This window comes from Labeo rohita, chromosome 19 (genome assembly GCF_022985175.1).
Source record: "Labeo rohita strain BAU-BD-2019 chromosome 19, IGBB_LRoh.1.0, whole genome shotgun sequence".
Classification (NCBI taxonomy): domain Eukaryota; kingdom Metazoa; phylum Chordata; class Actinopteri; order Cypriniformes; family Cyprinidae; genus Labeo; species Labeo rohita.
In genome coordinates, this window is record NC_066887.1 from 14642536 (window position 1) to 14667074 (window position 24539).

Below are 24539 nucleotides of genomic sequence, written 5' to 3' on the forward strand. Positions count from 1 at the left end.
TACAATTATACGAAGGGCAAATAGTTGGGAGGAAACACCAACATGGAAACTGGTGTGTCCTCAACCCGATGTCTAAACAACATCTCCATACATTATATACCCGTCAACCCCGTGACAGTATAATATAAATAAAAAATGCCCTCCAGATGCCTCCACAACAGCAGCAGTTGCACAACACCAATTAGGGTGACAGTTACTGAAATCTTTACCTATACGTCAAGGATGTCAGCTGACTGGTTAATGCATTTCCAGAGATAATATCGTATATCAGATATGCATTACCCTTAAATGGTTTCTTGTGTTAATATGTTTTTCCTGCCCATTTTTGGGTTACAAAATGCAAGTACAGTCCAGTGTTGTTATTGTTAGCTAATGCTGTGTAATTGAAACTAATATTGGATGGAAAAAAAAACAAAAACAATAATACTACAACATCAACAGTAGCACAGTACAAAAAAAGAAAAAAAAAAATCTTTAAGTGGGAGACTTGTGAGTAGTTAATGCAAGCACAAAACAAACACCTGTTGAACAGCAAATATTGTTGAACAGACTTGACTAAGATTCAAAGTAGAACAATAGAAACACTATATAAGGCAAATGTCACACGCTGACTCAGGGGCCTTTAGAACAGTCATTTTCTTCACACAATACATTCAAATCCACCCACAACAACAAGCAAACAGCTTCAGATCCAAATTAATAATTGGGTGGATAAACCAGCACTTATTTAAATCAGCTCTCAAAGCAAATAATCTCAAGAGTGATTACATTTTAACTGAGAACTGATTCAACAGAAATTAGGAGGGATAATATGGTATTCTGTCTAATACGAGTGAAGACTTGTAGGTAAACCCTATCAAACCAAGATATTAGAGTGACGGTGATATGTGCCAATGACTCACTGGACCTATTTCACAGCGCTCAAAGAAAAAGATAATGGAACAGCAGCGTCAGCCAATAGGATCTCGTTTAAGAGCGAAAGAATAAAAAAATGTGTCTTTAACTCAGTTGGCAGATGGGAGGAATGGTATGTGATACTGAACAATCTCAGGGTAAGAAACTCATCCAGCTATACGGTGAAATAAACCTCTTTAACTTTAATGCCACGTCTACTATTTTCACAGTAGTAATAAGCATAATCTATGTGACATTATGCTATGATGTTAAATGGTTAGCTTGGTTTCTTCAAAGCTCAACTGCAAATGTCGCTTTTTCATTTTCAAAGCACCAAAGTGGCAAAAATGTACAATGAATTAGGATATATTTCATTGTACATTTTTGCAGAATGAAACACCCTCATGCCGTTCCAAAAACATAATAATACCTTCATTCACCTTCAGAACACAAATTAAGGTATTTTTGATGAAATCCAAGAGCTTTCTGATCCTGCATAGGCAGCAATGTAACTGACACGTTCAAGGCCCAAAAAGGTAATAAGGAGATTGTTCAAATAATCCATGGGACATCAGTGGTTCAAATGTAACTTTATGAAGCTATGAGAATACTTTTTTGTACTATTTGTGTGAAATTTATTCAACAATTTCTTCTTTTCTGTGTCAATCTTTGATGTCTTTTATACCTTTCTGGGTCTTGAACGTGGTAGTTGTGTTGCTGTCTAGGCAGGGTCAGAAAGTTCTCAGATATTAATCAAAAATATCTTAATTTTTGTTAAGTGATATGTGGCAATGACTCACTGGGCCTGCTATTTCACAGCAAACAAACAAAAAGATCATGGAACAGCAGCTTCAGCCAATAGGATCTTGTTTAAGACCAAAGGAATAAATAAAAAAAAATGTGTCTTTAACTCAGTTGGCAGATGGGAGGAATGGTATGTGATACTGAACAATCTCAGGCCAAGAAACTCATCCAGCTATACAGCAAAATAAACCTCTTTAATTTTAATGCCACGTCTACTATCTTCACAGTAGTAATAAGCATTATCTATGTGACATTATGTTATGATGTTAAATGGTTAGCTTGGTTTCTTCAAAGCTCAACTGCAAATGTCAGTTTTCAAAGCACCAAAGTGGCAAAATTTACCATGAATTAGCATTAAAAAGGGTGCTTATTTAAACAAAAATACAGTAAATACAGTAATATTATGAAGTACTATTATAATTTAAATATATATATATATATATATATATTTTTAATTTATTTATTTACTATATAGAAATCTGTTTTAACATTGTTAAAAGATTAGTTTACCCAAAAATGAAAATTCATTAATTACTCACCCTCATGTTGTTTCAAACCCGTAAGACCTTCATTCATCTTCAGAACACAAATTAAGTTATTTCTGATGAAATCTGAGAGCTTCCTGACCTTGCATAGACAGCAATGCAACTGATATGTTCAAGGCCCATAAAGGTAGTAAGAACATAATTAACATAGTCAATGTGATATCAGTGGTTCAAACGTAATTTTATGAAGCTACAAGTATACTTTTTGATGCGCAAAGAAAACAAAAATAACGTCTTTATTCAACAGTTTCTTCTCTTCTGTGTCAGTTGTTGATGTCTTTACTGCCTTGCCAGGTCTTGAACATGGTAGTTGCATTGCTGTCTGTGCAGGGTCAGAAAGCTCTTGTATTTCATCAAAAATATCTTAATTTGTGTTAAGCAATTATTGACAGAATTTTCATTTTTGGCCAAACTAACCCTTTAAATGACAAAACTTCAGAAATCATTCTAATATGTTGATCTGGTGTACAAAAAACATTGAAAACAGTTGCTGCATTTTTTTTTTTTTTTTTTTTTGGTAAAAAAAAAATGACCTTCACAATTATTTACCTACCCTTTCATCAAATAATTTCATGATTATTTAAAGAATAGTTCAGAAGAGCATTTCTTTGAAATAGAAAAGTGACCCTGGACCACAAAACCAGACATACGTGTAAATGTCTCAACATTAAAAACTGAAAGCTGAATAAATAAGCTTTCCATTGATGTATGGGTTGTTAGGAAAGGACATTTGTCCGAGATACAACTATTTGAAAATCTGGAATCTGACGGTGCCAAAAAAAAAAAAAAACCTAAATATTGAGAAAATCACCTTTAAAGTTGTCCAAATTAAATTCATAGCAATGCATATTACTAATCAAAAAATAAATTTTGATATATTTCCTGTAGGAAATTTACAAAAGATCTTCATGGAACATGATCTTTACTTAATATCCTAATGATTTTTGGCATAAAAGAAAAATCGATAAATTTGACCCATCCAATGTATTTTTAGCTATTGTTACAAATATACCCATGCAACATAAGATTGGTTTCACAAATCAGTTTTAACATTGTTAATGTCTTTGTCACTTTTGACCAACTTAATCTGTCCTTGCTGAATAAAGCATTAAATTCTTAAAAAAAAAAAAACATTTTGTATCGCTTTATAATAATTTACGCTAACGTTAAAAACATTCCAATGCATTTTTTCCAGACTTTATGACTAGCAACACATACTTTTTCGCATAACAACGGTATCATAAAACAACATCCTATTGGAATAGTCTCAATATCCTTGATTTCTACAAGATGTGGAGTTCAGCTGACACTAATAATACACTGGCAGCGTAAACCGCCCATGCCGAACAAGGTTAACATTCATAGAACACCATGGAAACGTGGGGCTGCGCAGGAAGCTGTCCTTGAATCTTTAAGCATTAAAAAAAAGAAAAAATATCTTGAAAGTGTCCTTGTGCACATAGTTTCCCACACAGATATTAATAAATAAAGGTGACATAAAAAGGGTGAGAAAAAAAAGCAACAAATTTCCAAATCCGCAGTGTTTTCTATAGAACTCATTTCATTGGGTAAAATGCTATCTGAGAAGTGATCTATGAACGTAGGCAAGCTTTTCAAAATGCTAGCTTTCGAATGGAAAACAGGCCAAGGCCCCAAGGACACTCCCCCTGAGGATATCTGCTCCGCTCAATCCCTCGAGCCTCAATCCTTTTATTTTCGGAGTATACAAGGGAGAAATTCAGACTCAAGACAGAGATAAAGTCAAAAGCGCTAAATCAATTTGTGGACTTCAGCGTTCAAAACATCAGATACAGTCCTAAAATGAAATTTTCATTCCTTTCAGTGCACTCTAAACAAGTTCTGGGACACTTAAGTAAATCCAAAGTTCACGCACAGAGTTCACACAGTTCAAACTCTTAGCAAAGTAATGTCAGCCAGCAATTCCAAGAGATTTGATCTGGCATTTACACACACAACATGATAAAACGTTCTGTATTTACCGTGTCCGTAAGTTTGTTGGACTGGGTTGCCCGTCGTAGACTGAAAGGATGTCAAAGTCCTCCTCTAAGGCAAAGCCTTGAAATACCAACTGTATCCGGTTGTGTTCCTGTGCCACAATCACCCATGTGCAGTTGGCGTAGTTGGGATATCCATACGGGTATCCGGGGCTTTCTATTGTCCCATTTGGACTGTGTAGTGTGTGACTGCAGTTTTGAGCTGTGAAAAGGAGACAAAGAGAAGTAGGTATTAAACAAAGTGGATAAAAGACATTTAAATACTCTCAAATGATTAACCCAGCATAATCTACACAGTACTAATCACTCTAAACGATCTCAGAACATAAGAAAATGCAAATTCCAGTATTTATTCCTTATCAGTAAGTTGGTGTAGAACATTCGCAAACAATACTTTATAATTTACAACCTTTTGACGTGATGAATATGTTCATTTGCCAGTTCGGTCTGTGCCTTTAAAGGATTAATTTACATTCATTAATGTGTTGTTTGATCTGACAGGGCATTAAATCATTTGTTAGTACAACAAAATGCTTCCATATTAAAATCCTTATAATGTCCATGTAATTATGTACTCAAGGTGCATATAAATAAGACAAGCTAAAACGACTGTAAGATTTATCTATTTTTACCCATGCAACGTTATAGAGCAGTAATATTCAATTTCAAATGGCAATTAAATTAACATATGGTCCGGCACATGAACACTGTCAGCTGCCCTTGCTATTGCCACAGCTTTATCAGTGGTCAAAAAGATGTTTCCTTGGCAACTCTTGGAAAAAGTAGGAATGATACCACCCTTGGTTATTAATTTGACTAATTTTAATAACTCCATATCGCCTGCAGCTCAGACTGCACTCCTCAGCATTAATTGCATTTCTCTTTTGCATACTTGTCAACGACCTCTTATAAAATATTGCACTCAATCTGAAATTTTAATAACTGTGTGTGGTGCCATCCATCAGTGAAAAGCCTGGCCTAAATTACTAGTTCTGGACAGGTCCGTAGCCCCACTTTTAATTAATTGTCCCTTCTTGCTCTAATAAGCATTAATGTTCTTAGATTTTTGCTCTCTCTTTTTTTATATATTTCTGCCCACTCCGGGAAACTTACACATCTACTATAGCCACACAGAACCTACCAACATGGCCCAAAAACTCCCTGCAGTTCATCTTTTTAATACAAGTCTTAAATCAGTGCACAAAAGATAGTTTTGCAACACATTTTAACTTACGATCTTAATTTAAAATGGGTACAGTGAGTTAAACGCAACTTTGAAACAACTGCATGCAATTAAATTCAATGAATAGGAAAAATACAAATTTTAGGCAGGAATTAGACAAACTTGTTTGCAAAAGAAGAAATAATTGCCGCCTGTGGCTAATTTCATTATCTGCTAAATGACTACCGATCCCTCCCTCTGTGAAGCTAATTTGTATAAATATATAATTTACGAATTAAAAAATAAAATTAAAACAAAATAAAGCATGAATCATTACACAAACTTGTTTGCGAAGAAAGTAAATAAATATCTAAATAAATAAGCAAATAAACAAACACAGATATCGCAACAACAACAAAACCAAAACACTACAAACGGATACCCAATCCTACATTTTATCCATTTATTTGATTCTTAAATGCATTGGAATTTATATAGGGTTAGGTGATTAAAACAGCATTAGAAATGCCTGTTTACAGGACATCTGTTATCACTAAAGCCCATATTCCATAAAAACAATCCCAACGCACCAGCAAACAAATGAGAACCCAGCATGTCCGCATACAGCACACGTTTGTCTAACACATTTGAGTGGAGATTACGCCGAGATTACGTTTAATGAAAAACCAAGCTCAAACAGCATGTCACACATGTACAAATATTCAAAGCGTTTACTAAACACAAACACAACGTGCCACGAAGTCATACAAAGCGCTTAATGCAAAGATCCTACAGTATATGCTCAACACAGAGTATCATTATACAAAAAAATAAATAAATAAATAATAAAAAAAAACATTTATTCAGTATGCACAGCGTGTGAAGGTTTTTTTTAAAGTGTAACTCTCAAGTACAACTGGGATTTGGATTTCTTAAGGCGGAAAGCTTTGCCTACTAGCATAGAATTTTAATAATTAAATGAAAATGTATCTGAGAAAGGAAAAACCTGAGGTGCTTTTTTTAAAATAAGAATTTCTCAAACAGCTGGAAAACAGTTGAGTGCTATTCAGATAATCCGCCTTTGGCCAATGGCCATATTCGGTGCAGTTTTCCAAATGATAATGGAACAGACTGTTTAGGATTTGGAGGACGTCTCTCTCAGTGTTTAAAAGGCATGGCGTCTGCGATAAAAGCTTTCTTGACATGACTTACTTAGGCTAGAAAGTCACAAAATAAGATGCTAAGCATGGGACTCATTTGGGAGCTAAGATGTTTGTGGCTCTTTAAGATTCATATCAAGCATGTTCACTTGACTCCTATTCTAACCACACCAGATTAGCATAGAACTTGGAGCTGTGAACTTATTTCTAAAAGCTGTAATGTGCAACGGCAGGAAACAATCCATCATTTTCGCACTCAATCCCACGGGAATGTTCATGTGAGGCAGGGCCAGCATGAACCATTGAGAAAAACACTTGACCTCTGGATACAGACGCCTTTATGGCTCTGTGGGGTTTTATGGCCTCAAGTCTTCTCTGTGAAGCACTACAATATTAAGAATGAAACCCAGGTCATTTCAGACCACTGAGAGGAATGCTGGCAAAAGAAAATGAAGAGATTCATTCAGCATAAAATAAGACTCTCCGCCCAACAAGGAACAAGAACAAAATGTGGACAGATTCAACATGCTGTTCGTTTCAAATGAGCGAAGACTGAGATGATTGGGAGTATAAAATAAGATGCATTCGTCCATTTCTGGCTTTCTAATCAGTTTTACACGGTTGGGAACACAAAACAGCGTTTTCTCCCTGCATCTGTTGTGAAGACCGAATACATTGTCTGATTAGCATAGAACATCCGGATCAATAGGTTCATGATTCCTTCATTACAAACACTTCCCTGGTGAAAAAACCAGCATATGCTGGTAGCTATGTTTTGATGTTGGGATGCTGGTTAGGTATGTTTTGGTGCTGGTTTAAGCTGGTCCTTTGCTGGTTTAAGATGGTCCTTAGCTGGTTTATGCTGGTCATGTTGCTGGTCAAGAACCAGCATAGACCAGCAAAGGACCAGCTTAAACCAGCACCAAAACATACCTAACCAGCATCCCAGCATCAAAACATAGCTACCAGCATATGCTGGTTTTTTCACCAGGGTTACCACGGAATGAAAGTCGATAGATTATTTAATCTTTCATGTAAACAAACAAAATATAGACTAAACAACAACAACAACAAAAAAAAACATAACAGAGTAAGAGGCTAATAGTTTTAACCACGGGTGCCAACATAAACAGTATCATTAGCTGCTACTAACTCAGAAGTAATAAACTCAAAAGCACAATTGCCAACATTTCGTTAAACTACAATTTGATAATAAGTTACTTACATCTCAAACACAATATTATATGTTACTTTATATGTATTTTGCTAACTAAAAGTTTCAAACATACTACAGATTCACCCCCTGCATCTCCAACAAACACACAACAGGTGTTTCGTTTGTGAATGAACCAAACGTTTGAATGAATGATTCAATGACTCACTCGAGTACAACTTACTTAAGTACTTAACTGAATCAGCGTTTTCGAACAATCTCTTGAATGAATGTGTCAGCTCATTTCTAAAAGCATTCAAGGAATCGCTTGAGTGAAAGGTTCATATGCTCACTCACAAAGACACATGATTCCAGAATGAATCAGTGGTTCAGAAAGAATCGGTTGACTCTCTCATAAAGACAGTCACTTGTCGCCACCTACTGAAACACTTGGAAATGCAAATTGTCGTGCAGCCTTTTAATCTAATAATTTGAGTGATTATGTATTAAATGAATGAATGCCTTTATGTGCCCTACTGTAAAAATGCTTTGTCAGGTACACTCTTAAAAATAAGGGTGCTTCACGATGCCATGGAAGAAGTTTTTTTGTCTAAATGGTTCCATAAAGAACCTCTGAAGAACATTTCTGTTTCACAAAAGGTTCTTTGTGGTGAAAGATGGTTCTTCAGATTATAAAAAGGTAAGAAAGAGATGGTTCTTTAAGAACCTTTGACTGAATGGTTCTTTGTGAAACCAAAAATGGTTCTTCTATGGCATCGCTGTGAAGAAGCTTTTAAAGCACCTTTATTTTTTAAGAGTGTAGCCAAAAACGTGCTTGTCTATTAATTCTGGATGTAATAATCTAATGCAAAAATAATTTTTTTAAGGTACATTAGTATATTATATGCACATAATGTGACTCTTCTCACTGGTCTGACTGGAAGCCAAAACTATAAGAAAGAGAAGAGTGTTGGACAAAAGATGGTGTAGAATGTCGATTCAGTTTGTGTTCTGCATTCATAACACACAATGTCTCAAGTCCAGAACAAAGGCATTGGCTATTGATTTAATGAAGGTGAAAGTATCATTGACCACATTTCAACTTTTCCCCCCAACATTTCCAGATACATTCAAACGGTTTAATGATTTGAAACACAGTTTATAACTCTGCAGTGTTAAATTCTCAACCTACAGCATTATGAATAAATGCATTTATTTCATGTTCACTTGCTAATTTAATTTTCATATATTCAACTTAACATTTTAAAGATTGTTCTTAAAAGTAAACAGATTTCAAATTCTACTTAAGTTAGGACAGGATAACCATTTATTTTAAATCACAAAAGGTAAAATATTTCATGTTAGTATATAAGTAGTAGTATCATTTCTGACATTTATTTTATTTTATTTTATTTTATTTTATTTTATTTATTATTTTATTTTATTATTTTAGGTTAGCCAAATGATTAAAACTTTTCCTAAAATAACTTTTCCTAACAGGAAATTTATGTTAAAACAATAATCTTGCTACATACAAGGTTATTAGATGGATACATTGTTGAAATAATGAGTTTGTATTAGATAAGATGGCAGGTGTACAATAACAAAATAATAAAAATAATTTTTAAAAAGTAGAATTTGTTAAGGAACATTCTTAGGGTCATTTCATGAAATTGGTGCTTTTGCGTCCCTAAGAAATAATCAAACTTTGATTTAATATAACAACAAATAAATTTGCAATTTAAAAACATAACAATACTATGTAAGCTTTCATCAATATTACATCAAAAAAGTCAATTAAATATTATTTTAAATAATTTAAATAGCATTTATGTTGGCATGGGTAAGGTTTTTATCCTGTCACTATTTTGTCACTGATTTTTCTTTTTCAGCAGGGCTTTTAATTTGGAAAATGAAGGCAAAATTATATAAAAATCATATTTGCATATTGTTGTAAATATAGTCTCATTGTTAATCAATGTTTTTGGCATAAGTGTGCATTTTTTCTATTTTTTGACCATGTTTTTAAAGATTATTTGTGTAAAATTCAAACATTTTAAGGTCACCCTTGGTATATTATTGAGCTAATGCCTATATCGTTCAGTGGCATATGAGTTCTAATTAAATTATAGTATCTAGTAACGCAAGTGTTGGTAACAGTGTTGACAAAAATACCAAAATATGAGGGAGAAGAATAGTCATAAAATAATAAATTACATAGCCTGAGATGGCACAATACAATTTTTTTTTTTTTTTTTTTTTTTTTTTTTTTTTTTGTCATTTTAAGGTTTTGATTTCATGGATGTTTATAAAATATTGACTTCAATTTTTCAAATTTTCCAAGTGGAAAGGCACAGATTTTGTGGAATGACCCACAAACTACATGAAATGTATAATTTCTCTTAAAAAGCTCTTCATGAATCCATCTCCAGGTTCCTCACATTTTAAATGTTTTGAATAAAATTCAAGTGTCCATTTAAAAGTATCGAGCTGAAAGGAAAACGAAAATGTATTATGTAACCTCATAATGAAGGGTAACCCCTACACTCAGAGCAGTGGGTAATTTCTTTTCCTTGAGCATAGATTTACAAATGCATTATGAAAGTAACAAGTGAATCAAGTTGACCTGCATTAATACGGTGCTGCATAAATCTCTAAAGCTCAAAAAAGCTCCATACAGTAGTATTTCATCCATTTTTTTACAACAGAGTCTCACACAGTCATGTGTGTTTGTGGTTATTTCTCCAAACATTCCGGCTGAGGCAGAGTCTTTGGTCTTATACTCTGGCTTCTTGCATCTGTTTAGTGTTTTCCCAGAATATTGGTGAAGTGAAGTGAAAAAGGAGAGAGAGCTTTGACCTTGTTTAGCACGACTGCAGAGACCACCTCCAGAGTCAACCAATGTTTGTTTTGCCTCCGCTGTTGTTTTGCTGCTACGGGGCTGCAGCGCCTCGGCATGACACTTTGATAAATCGATCGCTGCCGTGCCGTACTACGGCAGGACAGCAATCCTTCAGAGTGCCCGCAATCAGAGATCTTAGGAGGGAAGGGGAGTGGGAAAGGGCTGGGTGAAAGCAAGAGGAGGGGGGATTTTGTATGAGCAGCTGGACTGTACTGTACTCTGTCCATCTCTTTAACTCAAAGTCAACACACCATCAGTGTTTCAAAACCTAGTGAGTGGCCTCGAGGAAAGCATTTTATAGCACAAAGACTGTTCCAAAAGCAAGCATCACATCTATACATCTATAATCACAGAATGCATCTGCTGTATCTAATCCCATCCATTATAGTGGACAGAGTGAGATAAATGTAGATAAAATATTTTAAAATACTATTATATATTCTTATATTTAAATTCAAATTAAACATAAAATATAATTTTTGAATAAATAATGAGACAATAGTGTCCTGAGGAATGCTATTTATATTTAACATACTATATATGACATCACTAAGTTTCTGTTCTAGTTAGGATGACTGTGGCATCAGGTTTTGGAACAGTACTCATGACATTTATAGTAAGATAACAGCAGTCTGTCACTGGCAGAAAAATCATGTTTCATTGACAGAGATTATTCCATAAAGCTTTTTCATGTGTATGAAAACATGTGACATCAGAATTCATTGCCAAAGAACAGCTTTAGAACATACCCTGGAATTAGTGTATGTCTTGCATGACAATGTTTGGCAATAGCTTAAGATTCATAATCAGAAATTACATTTCTATGCCTGTTATCTGCACTAAAGCAGATAACATGTTCTCTTTTCATTTGTGCTCTTTTTGCCATTTATCTTTTGTTCCCGTACTCAGTGCATCTACTTCATTATCTCCAGCTTCCAGCAGACCAGCCTGATCTGGACTAGATTGGAGAATGACATCTTTACCAGATCTATGATGGATGGATATGGAAAGAGAGATAATCCTTATTATTTTACTATACTTTTCTATCTATTAAATGCCATTAGATATTTACCAAAGGGTTAATAGTGTCTAAACATTTTAACTTGCATTTTCCATGTATACTTTATTTATTTTAAAAGCTCTGTGAAAGGGACATCAGATGCCCATTTTCCACAAGTTGGTATAATTCTTTAGGGTCTTTGTGAAATGTCTGCAACGTATTATGGTTAAAATTCCTCAGTGGTCATGTAAAACAACACCCTTTTTACCTTGCCAAAAACAGTTCTGTTCACAGTGCATGTCTCTTTAAATGATAATGAGCTACTGCTCACTCCACCCCTTGCTTCCGTTTTTTTGTGTATTTGGTTTCTCGTTACCATTAACAACAAAACTAATCCACTGCGGAGAAAATGGTAGACAGCGTACAACTGGCTGAGGGCGGAGATATGCAAATACAAGGTGGTCTGTCTAGGGTTGTGGGCGGGGCGTGAGCAGTATGACATCACACTGCTCAGAAAATCAAAACAGCTTGAAAACTGAGACTGTGGGATATGTATTTTTATTATAGTAGGCTGGTTGTGTCAAAGACTATAGAATATCTAAGACTTGTCACTCGTATACTTTTGAATGGGGAAAGATGTAATGCTCATTATGGCCACAAAGCCCCGCCTTCTTAATGAAAGAGCCAATCGTTGTCTAGTAAAGTCAGCACGTCACTGCAGCTGCGTTGGAAGTCCCGGTTGCTGTAGAAACAGTCAGAATTCTGAGACATGCGCTTAGTACTGCGCATATGCACTGGCTGATCTCAGTTGAAAATTTTTTTCTTTTTTAATGCTATTGGAGCATAAGGAACAATATTTATGAGGCTGTTTGTTGTCAGATTTCATTGGTAAATATGAAATTTTATTTGTAAGATTTGTGAACAGTTTTGGATGATTTGATGTTTCCCCATTCAAATAGACAGGAGCCTGCACAAGAGACGTTTCAGAGATGGCCGCTGAGTGAAATGACTTTCCTTAAGACACATTCATACGCAAACACTGTGTAAAAGTACATTTTGCCATAAAGACATAACATAATTAAAGGTTTGTGTATGGCTCTGAAGAAAAAACGCCTGACAAGAGTCAAGATATCACAATGTGAAGCATGTAGGAAGTGGTGAAGTCTTGACTGATTGCATTTTAATTTTAGGAAGCAACTTTAGTGTGACTTAATTAACATTCATGAGCAAAGCTTTAACCATAGAAGTATTCACAAATCCTGGATTGGTTTGTTTTTCTTTTATGGTTAATTGATTGAGTGTATAAATGACAAATCTAAATAAGAAAGCTTAGCAACACTCATGAAGTTCATTTGGTTCCAGGATTTTGTTTTAAAACATAAACTGTTTTGAATAAGAAATGGTTCTTGCCTTTTTTTTTTTTTTTTTTTTTTTATAAAGGTATTAAGTGATTTAGATTGTGTGAAATAATACATAAAGCTAGCGCAAGGTAAACAGCATGTGTCCTGTTTACGGTAGGATTACTGCTTATTAGCATGTGCTTTGAAACGTGCCGCGCACGTAAATTGTGTTGGTACAAATTTCATTGGTTCACCTGTCTTCCTGCACCTGTGTAATTTATATCCCCGAAAGTGAGACGAGACATGTAGCAAACACTTCCATGTGAAACCTCCCACTTCTGACAGAGTTAAAGCTGAGGCTAATGCTTCGCCAGCCATAGCAGATAATCTTTGCAATCTCTGGAAATGCATTCCCTTTAGCTTTGCTGCCACATAGCTCTGCTGTAAATTGGGCACCTAAGAGACAAATGGGTCTGACTCACCAGTTTTCATAAGCACTTCAAATCGATCATATTTCCTTTTTTCAAGGACCAGTGGAAAATGCCATTAGGGCCTGAGTTCAGTTACACCATACCAACAAGGCAGATGTGAATGGGGATTTCAAATATGCCAGCACAAGAGGAAAAACAACCTTCTTAGTTCCACAAATCTCTCTATGTACAATCAGCTGCCTTCTAATGTGTCAATGCATCGGCTGCAGGCTCCATCATATCTGCATTAACCGAAGAATGCTCGCCATTACAATGGAAATCGGCAACCTCAGCTTTCCTGGGTAAAACCATACATTACGCTAATGTTTGCGCAATGTGATTGCAGAAACCATTAATAGAAAGGCAAATGCTGCAGAAAGAGGAGAAAATTGGCTCTACTTTAATGAGGCGACATATTTGTTGTTTTCATTGGGTCAACAGACAATCGAAACAGCTGGAGTCAGCATGACACTTCCAGGTGTAGATTTGACTGATTTGGCTCTATGGTGTTTTAACATTCATACTTGCATATTTATCAGGTTAATGACATTTACATAGAAGCACACAGCATGCTTTCTGTCTTTCCTCAGTCGTAAAGAAATCATGTTTCTTGAGGAAAACATTTCAGGATTTCTCTCCATATAGTGGACTTCTATGGTGCCCGTGAGTTTGAACTTCCAAAATGCAGTTTAAATGCAGCTTCAAATAGCTCTAAACAATCCCAGCCGAGGAAGAAGGGTCTTATCAAGTGAAATGATCGGTTATTTTTTTAAAAGAGATTACAATTTAGAACCTCAAATGCTCGTCTTGTCTAGCTCTGCAATGTGCATGTGTAGTCTGTGTAATCCAGGTCAATATAGTTAGGGTATGTCAAAAAATTACTATTTTCTCCTGCAACGTCAAAATTGTCCTACATCGCTGCAGAAGTATGAACCCAGTGTTTACAAAGTGAGCGTGCAAAGAAGATCAAAACCCCTTTACAAAAAAGATTAAAAGGTTAAAACAGCGATGTAGGACGATTTTGAAGTTGGAGGGAAAAATGAGATGGGAGTTTTTCGACCTACCCTAACTGTATTGACCCGGACTACACAGACTACGCATGTACATCACAGAGCTAGAAAAGATGAGCATTTGAGGTTAAAATGTTGAGGTTGAGGTTTTTTTTAGAAAATAACCAATCGTATCACTAGATAAGACTGTTTTTTTTCTCGGCTGGGATTGTGTAGAGCCCTTTGAAACTGCATTTTGGAATTCCACTATATAGAGAGAAATCCTAAAATGTTTTCCTCAAGAAATATAATTTCTTTATGACTGAAAAAAGACATGAACATCTTGGATGACAAGGGGGCGAGTAAATGATCTGTAATTTTTTGTTCTGAAAGTGAACTTCTCCTTTAACATTGAAAGCGATATGTTCTATTGTTTGAGTAACATCACTCCAATAATCCATTCGCCATCAACACAACGTGTGAAAGTTTCATGAATATTTAATGAGGTTAACTCTGATGCTGTTTATGATTGGCTGTCTGTTGCTAAACATATCACCATTACATTCTAATGCCGTCTTTTGGCACCTTTGGCACTGCAGTTTGAGGTTAATCCAGTTCATCGCTGCACCCGTGGTTAAACGCTCTTTAAAAACCCGTAAGACCTTCGTTCATCTTCAGAACACAAATTAAGATATTTTTGATGAAATCCAAGTGCTTTCTGACCCTGCATAGACAGCAATGCAACTGACATGTTCACGGCCCAGAAAGGTAGTAAGGACATCATTAAAATAGTACATGTGACATCAGTGGTTCAACCTTAATTTTATTAAGCTACAAGAATACCTTTTTTTGTGTAAAGAAAACAAAAATAACTTAATTCAACAATTTCTTCTTTTCCGTGTCAGTACCATGACACGTGCGTGTGGTGTTGATGCAGGAGACAATGTGAACCAGAAAAAGATCTAGGGTCAAACACGGTGTGAAAAGACTGTTGAAAACTTCATCACAGCTACAAAACAAAAAACATGTCTAATTGCAAGCAGTCACTTCTATTAAAGTCTTTTATTATCATGGGCATCAGCTTAAACACCTCTGTATTAGGTTCACATTAAATATGCATCCACAGTGTCTACTAAGATATGCTGTTTTGTTTGCATGAGGCGAATGTTTTAATTCAGCCTGGAGCAGAAAATGATGTTGACCTGCATGTTGAAGTGACTTAGGTTTTCATTACATTATGAATATTACAGGTTAGTGTTTTGTTTCTTTGCTACGAGCAAAGAACGCTTTAAAATGGACCGGGTGGCCTCAATAGCTCAGCGTTTCAAAGAGATGTTCCTGACTGAGCAGAGAGCGCACACAAGGAGTGCATTTCAGGCGGAATTTAGTGCACTTTCAGCCTCATTACAGAGCCACAATGGCCCAGTGTTCAGATCTAACATGGGTCTTCAATGAAACTGGCTTCGGTCGGCTCCAGCCATCGTAGCTTTGTGCTGTTAATCTCTCTGCCTCCTCCTTCTAGCGCACAGGCAACGATTGAGGGCCAAACCATTGAGGAATTACCAAATTACTCATGCTGTTTCTTTTTCAGGGCTTAAAACTGCATAGCTAAGCATTGCATTTCTTCTCTCCATGACTGAAGTTGTGTCTGCAAACAAGTTTGTTTAGATTCTCTTTAAATAAACCTACAGTTCCTTTTATGCTGGGCTGAATGAGGGAGTGAGGAGGGAATGAATGTGCCCTGTTTGTTTATTGTGCTGAGGCAGTATGAAGGTGTCCCCATGCCAACGGCTAAGACATGAGTGAGAAAGAGGATAGACTTTTAATGAAGAACTCTTTCACTGATCGCCATTCTGATAAATCCGTTCTCTCTTCTCTTCAAGGCTGTAATTAATGGACTAATAGGTTAAGATAATTCTAGGTGACTGGAAGGGGCCCAAAACAATAACAAGAAGATTGATGGAGGTTAAAGTGTATATATAATATTTTGTTTGTTGTTGTATTTTTATGATCTACATTGGGATAGAGAATTACACAAAGAGCAATTCAGAGGTATTGATCAGTCTAGTTCATTTGATTCATTTTATTCTTTCTTACAGTACATCTTCACAGTGCGTTGCTGCTCAACATCCAGCTTTGTTTGCCATCCATGTGTCACTGGATCGATGCTGTTTTGGTAATAGAATAATTGAGGTTCTAGAGAATTAAAATGATCATCTACAGAATGCTATTGATTGTTTCATACGGGAGAGGGTAATGACTCGTGCTTATAGTTTAATGATTTGTTCCAATTGTCCCTTGAACTTAAATTGCCTTAAGAGAGTGAATACACACTCCAAAGTATCCTGAATGTATCCGCGGTCTGTACCTTTAAAAAGGTAGTTCACCCAAAAATGAAAATTCTGTCATCATTTATTCAGCCTCATGCTGTTGCAAACCTACGCTCTTAAAAATAAATGTGATTCACGAAACCATAGAAGATCCCTTTTTGCTTAAATGGTTCCAAAAAGAACCTTTAACATCTGAAGAACCTTTCTGTTTCACAAAAGGTACTTTGTGGCGAAATGTTCTTCAGATTATAAAAAGTTAAGAAAGAGATGGTTCTTTAAAGAACCTTTGACTGAATGGCATCACTGTGAAGAACCTTTTAAAGCACCTTTGTTTTTAGGAGTGTGTATGACTTTCTTTCTTGGAACACACACAGGTTTCCATTTTTTTGTAGGGATATTTCATAGACATAATGGTTTTTCTTCTGTACAAACCGTATTTTCTATCTCCTTACCCTAAACTTACACCTAAACCTACCCCTCACACAAAACCTTCTGCTATTTAGATTTTCAAAACATTTCATTCTGTATGATTTATAAGCATATTTCCTCATGAGGAAGAAAATGTCCCTGCAAGATCAAAATTTACTAGTATTACTATACTTGTGGGGACATTTGGTCCTTGCTATGTAGGGAATACCAGGTAAACACACACACACATAAAAAAAAGACTATATTTTGAAGAATGTTTGCAAACAAGCAGTTTCAGTTCAGTTCACTTTTGAAGGTCGGTCACCTTCACATGAAACTTCTAATCCCATGAATTCCTATTAAAATGAATGGAATTCACCTGGAAAATTTCACAGAGCAACAGTACGTGTGATCACATCCTAAAGGGACAGTTCACTCAGAAATTAAAATTCTGTCATTACCACTCTCACATTGTTCTGAATCTGTATTAGCCTCTTTCTTCTGTTAAACACAAAAGTAGGTATTTTGAAGAATGTTGGTGACCAAACAGTTGACAGCAACCATTGACTTGCATACTATGAAAAAATTCACCGGCTACCATCAATTGTTTGGTCACCAACATTAAAAAAAAATGAGTTCATACAGATTTGGAACAAGTGGAGTGTGAATAAGTGATGACAGGTGAACTATCCCTTTAAGAAGTATATTTTTGCTGCTGTCTTTCCAACCCACGCTTATGAAAATATGTGCCTCTATGTACATTTCTGCAACACCATAATTATGTACCTTACTGCATGTTTTCGTTTCAAAGTAAAATGTCCAAAGAGTAGTGCTAAAAGACACTTTAATATGTGACCGTGGCACATTTTTATTACGTTGCTTGAGGTCCGGGGAGTGTGCCAAAGGTTAATGCTCTATCATGTTGGAAATATCCCCTTCACCAAACCCAACTCTAAACCTACCCAATATTAACAAATGTAAAAGTCATACAGAAATGAATTTGTTGATGCAGCCATGCTATTTTAACTTCCTTAGGCAGATTTGAGCTATTTTGTCAAACCGTATGGGTTTGTACCGGAGCTCTGTATCACTCAAGTGCCACGCCGCATCGCATGAGCTACTGAGCAAACCTACTAAATTAAAAAACTCATTCATTGTGTTGAAGTCTGCATGTAACTGCGTGAAAATAAAGCAATGAGCCCCAAGAAGCCGAGGTTTACAACTAAGGGGCGTTGTTAAGCACGACGTGAGAAAACCCCATTAGCTGTTATAAATTCATTGTAAACCACAGCTTCACAGGGATTATTGCTTTTAGAAAATGGTTATTCCATAGGTTTCACAAAATAAAACGGAGCAAATAAAGTGTAATGATGTTAATAAAACATTATTCTTCCACCAGTGTAGTTCCTCAGAACCGGCTGTGGTTGCAACAAAGTGGTTGCTGAGCAACACACATAAACAAACATAAACAAAGGTGTATGTTTGTAATTTACAACAGCTCCATCAAAACTATCCGTTTTAGCCACCTTTTTCTGAACGCGTAAGCAAAGCAACTAGAAGGCAAGCCTGCAACCATTAGCCGGAAAAGCGTAATGGCTAAAGTAATGCTTCCGGTGTGGCAGTAGGTGGAAAAGGAGACCATAGGCTGTTTTCTTTGAATGGATGGCAGTGGGAGAGAGGCTTCACTACGCTGAATAAACAGCTTTTTAGAGGAAACGGCATACCACTTAATGAATTGACAGCCTATCTGCTATCTTCAACATGTTTTACACTAAAAAATACTTTTGAATTGAACTATTTTTAGAGTTTACCACAAAAAAACAAACAAAAAAATGCTGTTTTATTTATAATAATCAGATAATTAGGCTTTATTAATGTACCTGCAAGTCATACTTTTTGTGAAAAGGAATAAAAGTTGTGGAGTTTTACTGCCTCTAATGTTAATTTCAACTGAAAACTGCAGTGATTCGCACATATAGGTATACTTTTTCAGTTTTGAGCAGAAATGTATATAAAGGCACGTATTTCCAAAGAGCCTAAACTGAATTGTTGACACAAACAAAACTTCTATTTGGCTAATAATACATATTAATACACTGAAATCCAAATAAATCCCCAAAATCGTATTCCAGCATATCCCAGGGTTTTCCTCCCAGACATGGAACAAGCGGTGGCTGACAGGTGTGTTTGCAGTGACAGCGGCGCTGCACTGACACGGATTAGAGCGGATAACAGGCTGCAGCAGCCGGCACACTGCGACCTGACGGCTGTCCGCCTCACTCAGGTCTGTGTGTCTCTAAACACCCGTGCCCATACCTCACTCTTGTTTTCTGTCCTGCACTAATTCCCCGCTCTTTATCTGTCTTGTGTCCCTCCTTATCTTTTGGCATCAATCCATTTACCTCGCCACTTGATTGTGTGCGTTAAAGGACGGGGTGAATATTACATTCTATATGAGGAGAAAAGCTGGAGGTATTCCGCAGTAACTAATGGCACCCCTCGGTGGAGCTATGCCAAATAAAATCAAATTGCAGTCCTTTGACTGAGATGCATCGTGCCTAAAAGGAACGGAGGATGGAAGGGCACAAAAGCATAAAAGCCAGTGTAATGGAGAGAAAGAGAGGAAGCAGAGGGGAGAAACAAAGCAGTTTCGGGTGGAGGAGACGTAAAAGGATTAACTGTGTAATCTAATCACACCAGATAAAAGATAAGAAAACACTACATCAAAGTTCTGAAGAGGACCTGGAAGTGACAGGCAGCAAGGCAAAAGAAATCTCCGTCGTCAATCTACAAGAGATAGCGGCCACTGGACGACAGGAAGAGACCTACACGTTTATAATCGCTCAATGAAAAAGCAAGTGGACTGCTGCTGTCATTTCTAACCCGTTTTGGGTCAAAGAACCGTACTGTTACATAGTTGGAATGTTAAAAAGAGAACCCATTGTAAATATATGGGCAGAATGTATGGGCTTTACATTAGTAAACTACTGTGTTATAATATCACCAATATTTAGGGCTATATTTTTTTCACGTACACTAACATTCAAAAAGTCGGTACTTTTTTAATGTTCTTTAAAGTCTCTGATGCTCAAATGCAGGGCTGCATTTATTTGATCAAAAATACAATAAAAACAGTAATATTGTGAAATATACAATTCCAGTATTACAATATTACAATTAGAAATAGCTGAAACTTCCTTAAAAATTGCTAAAGTTTCCTATTTCAGTATATTTTAAAATAAAATGCTAATTTGGTGCTCAAAAGACATTTTTCGTATCATTATCAATGTTAAATACAGTTGTGCTGCTTAATATATATATATATATATATATATATATAACTCTTTTTTTAAACCAAATGATTATTTGATGAATAGAAAGGTCAAAAGCATTTGTTCAAATAAAATAAAATCTTACTGACCCTAAACTTTTGAACAGTAGAATATATTATTTTTGTGCTCTTTCAGCAACCCTCACATAGAAAATCCAACAAAAACTTTACAATAATAGGCCCATTTGTCTCAATACGCTCCACATCGTGTTTGACCTTGAATCACTTTTTGTCCAAAAACCCAGTGTACTTCAAAATATACTCTAATAAAGAAAAGGCAACCTGACAGCTGAAGATTATACATTGACATACAAAATTCACTCTATGCCTGTCATGATGCCAATTTCATCTCTCACTGCAAATATCAGGCACATATTTGCCTTGGTTTGTCTTTTAACCCGAGTCTTAGCTGTGTACCATAATGGAAGCCTACATGCATTTCACAGATCCAAGCTGAAAACCTCTTGAACCATAATAATTGTCATATTTGCATTCCTATATCTATGTAAATGTACTGTATCTGAGAGCATCTGTGTATTTCACATCATTATACTCAAACGAGACAGATGAAAACGCAAAGAACTACTACAAAGAAAATAAAGTCAACCCTTTTTTTCTGTTTTACAGAAAGTTTTACATACTGCTTGTATTCTTTTTTTCTCCGTTTTGTGTCACATATTGTGTCAGAAAAGTCTGCCATCATTTATTCACGCTCATATCATTCCAAACTTGCACAACTTTTTTCTTCTGTGCAAGAAGATATTTTGAAACTGCAAAGTCTTTTTTTTTGTACAATGAAAGTCAAAGTCCAGTGTTGTTTTGGACCCCATTGACTTCCATTGTATTGACCAAAACACATTTTGTGTTCTGCAGAACAAAGTAAGTCATACCAGGCAAGGGCAAGTAAACTACAGAATTAATAATACAGAAATATCCCTTTAATATGATGACCATGCAGTTCCACACTCATCTTAGCCGCTTCATTTAATGTGCTAAATAAGTATCTGTTGTTAACCACAGTGCACTCAAAGGAGGGAAATTTTTTGGTGCACTATTGATGTACAGGTATCTGTGTAATCAAATCATCTCACTCCTTGCCAAAGGCATCCTTCAGTCCTTTGGGAGCTGCGTGCAAACAACAGACCTGTTTAGTAGTCTTTACTTTTAAAGTCTAAGCAAACAGATTGGCAGGTGTTAATTTCTTGGAACAGGTTATTATGTGTGCTATAAAAAGACGAAGGAGAGAAAGAAAGAGATGAATAAGCAACGACGTGAGAGAAACAAAGGTTAGCAAGTATGAAAGTGACAGAATATTAGTGAAGGAGTTTTCTATGACACCAAACACTGTTTGAGTGTGTGTTGTCCTCTTTTGAGAAAACCAAATTGTTCTGTGTGGTACAGCTGTGCTAAATGCTCTGGTGGGAGCTGTCCGTGGTCCTAATTGGAATGCAGCTGGGGATTGCAACTCTAAGAGTCAAATCAGAGGCTGATGGTTACTTTCAGAATAAACAGTTAGAGTTACTTTGTTCTCCCAGCACAAAATATGTCTAAAAAGCCTTTGTTGGCTAAGTCGTTTGTGAAGCAAACCACTGGAAAAGATGCAATGAGCAGAGCTGGAGGGGGAGCTGTCCGTGGTGCTGAAGTGTCACTGAACTCTAGTACCCACAAGCTGCTCTAAGCGATTCCTTCAAGTCTCCTTTGAACACCTGTTACTGCTCAGCTGAAAAAAGTATTGTGCTTACATAGCACTGGACCTGAAAAAGGACAGCTTTTTTAAAAAAAAAAAAAAAAAAAAGACAACTTTTAAAACAAGAGCACAATCTCTGCTTGGGTTTCAAGGGAGCTTGAAATGTAATCTCAGAAGTTATGAAATTTTGTATGTTCAAACTAGCAAAGGGACCGGCCAAAACTGAATAACATGTGGCAAGCTCTCTCCAACATGATGAAAAGATTTCTCTGCATGCTTACAAATTCTCATGCTCAATAGAGCCTTACAGCAAGTTGCATCATGGAAATGCATCGGTTTCGTGACTTTGACCATTTTAAGAAGTCAAGTGTCATTGACTATCAAAGATTCCGGGCGAGGAAAATAGGACTGAGCCAAACATCCACGATGATGAGTTGTTAGTGATATTGTTTGGCTAAAATATGAAAAATCGTTTCATCTTGAGCACTTCGATGTCTCCAGAGCAGCAACTTCTGAGGCTGAGCAACAGCACATAATTACCCAAATTACTTCTTTCACAGTATACAACAGTAACAGATTAATGGGATTCTTGTTTATTTATTTATTTATTTATTTATTTCATTCAAATGTTTTACTTTTGACAAGATGAAGACTACAAGAAAATCCATGAAAATAACTGCCATGTGGGAACGTCAGAACGTCAAGCTGCATGACAGATTATAAACATTAACTGAAGAGCATTAAAAAAAAAAAAAACAAAGTTCATAAATGATAACAAAAATAAGAATAAGCTTAAACTTATAAATCTGTATAAATGTTTACTAAATTGCAATAGATTTTACTGTAACATTACATGAACATTCTCTGTAATGTTGTGATTCCTACTGTAGACTATATGATAAGGTAATTTAGAGTTAACCAAAAACGGGTTGCATTGTGCATTTTTCCGGTTAAAACTATTTTACATTTAAGAACATTTCATGCAGTTTAATGTATACCCTCTTTTCAATCAGCAGTTTGTCGATATGCACTGACCATACAGTCTTCATGATGAGTTCAGCTATGCCCCAGTAGCTGAAGAGGCATTAAATTTGCATTTCCTTCCAGCTAGAAAAAAGCCCGTTTTATTTCACCAGTCATAGCTTATGCGCTAACACGAAAACTCTAAAAGGCTTCCAAGATATACTCGGTTTATTAATGAAGCATGAGAGACTCCACTGCCGGCTCTGCGTAAGCGCAGCTATTCTGAAGCTTTAGTGCCGCTCAATGGAAAAACAGGGAAACTGCTTGACGGCTTCCCGAGCGCTTTCCGGACTCGGTCAAAAACGCGGAAGATTTTGCTCTTGATATTACAAACTCGACACCGGATTGTGTGTAAACACGTAAAATGTCGAGCGGCTTTGTGCATTCGTTTACCACTTTTAGAAATCATGGACTAACACCAGCTCTGAGGAAAACAAGGCTTGAATCTCAGTAGCGCGAAGGTGTTCAATACTGTGCTGAATTAAAGGGATAGTTCAAACAAAAATAATGTATACAAATGATATACCATAATTTAGCTTCGTGTTGTTGCAAACCGGTGTGACTTTTTGTTTTATCTTTGCTTATGTGGATCAGAAAATTAGATGTTGGAACGACAGTCACGGCGTTGAAAGAAACTATAAATCCTTTCAGTGTACATCAAGGCACTTGTTTTAGCTAAATTTGGTATTGAAGTCAATTAGTACACTGGCAACAACTTCTCTTCAAGGTAAATGATGGATAGATAGTTAGTTAAGAATGCCACAATTTCAAGAAACGCAACAAATAGGCTAACTATCCCTACTTGGGTGATGGAATGGACGTGTTGTACAAGGAGGAAGCATGTCCTCTTACGGTAAAATAAATGTTGAAAATAGCGCAGAGTCAAAGACCTGTTTTGTTGGCATGAAACCCCCCTCTCTCTCCAGCCTCCACATACGCCCCCCTTCCTCCCAAACTCACTCATTCACTCTTGGCTCCCACACTCACGAAATCTTGCGCCACACACACACACATTTCTATATTTTCCGAAATGCTTCGTCTAGGTGTCTATCTATCAACCATTTTGCCTTAAAACTAAAGTACCACTTCTTGCGCACCGATCGGAAAACCAAAAATCTTTCTATGAGGTGTTATTCAAAGCGTCATGCAACATATTATGCCTACACGGGGCAGCCCAAGGTTGGCAAGAAATAAAACCAAATGCACTATGAAAAGTACACAAGGCTGTTTTATATTAAGATACATTCAATGACACACTTGGCTGCTGTATGTACCACCTCTTCATGTTATTGACTGGTATGTTTCTCTAGTCTTCTGCTTATATCC

General features: G+C 36.2%; 1 protein-coding gene across 1 annotated transcript in view; it reads right to left on the minus strand.

Moving 5' to 3' along the window:
* Nucleotides 1-24539, minus strand: part of csmd2 (CUB and Sushi multiple domains 2) — a 385015-nt gene that overhangs the window by 359902 nt on the left and 574 nt on the right. Inside the window, exon 2 of the mRNA XM_051136347.1 lies at nucleotides 4244-4460. Within this exon, the coding sequence (XP_050992304.1) occupies nucleotides 4244-4460 (217 nt within the window). The remainder of the gene's footprint in view (nucleotides 1-4243; nucleotides 4461-24539) is intronic.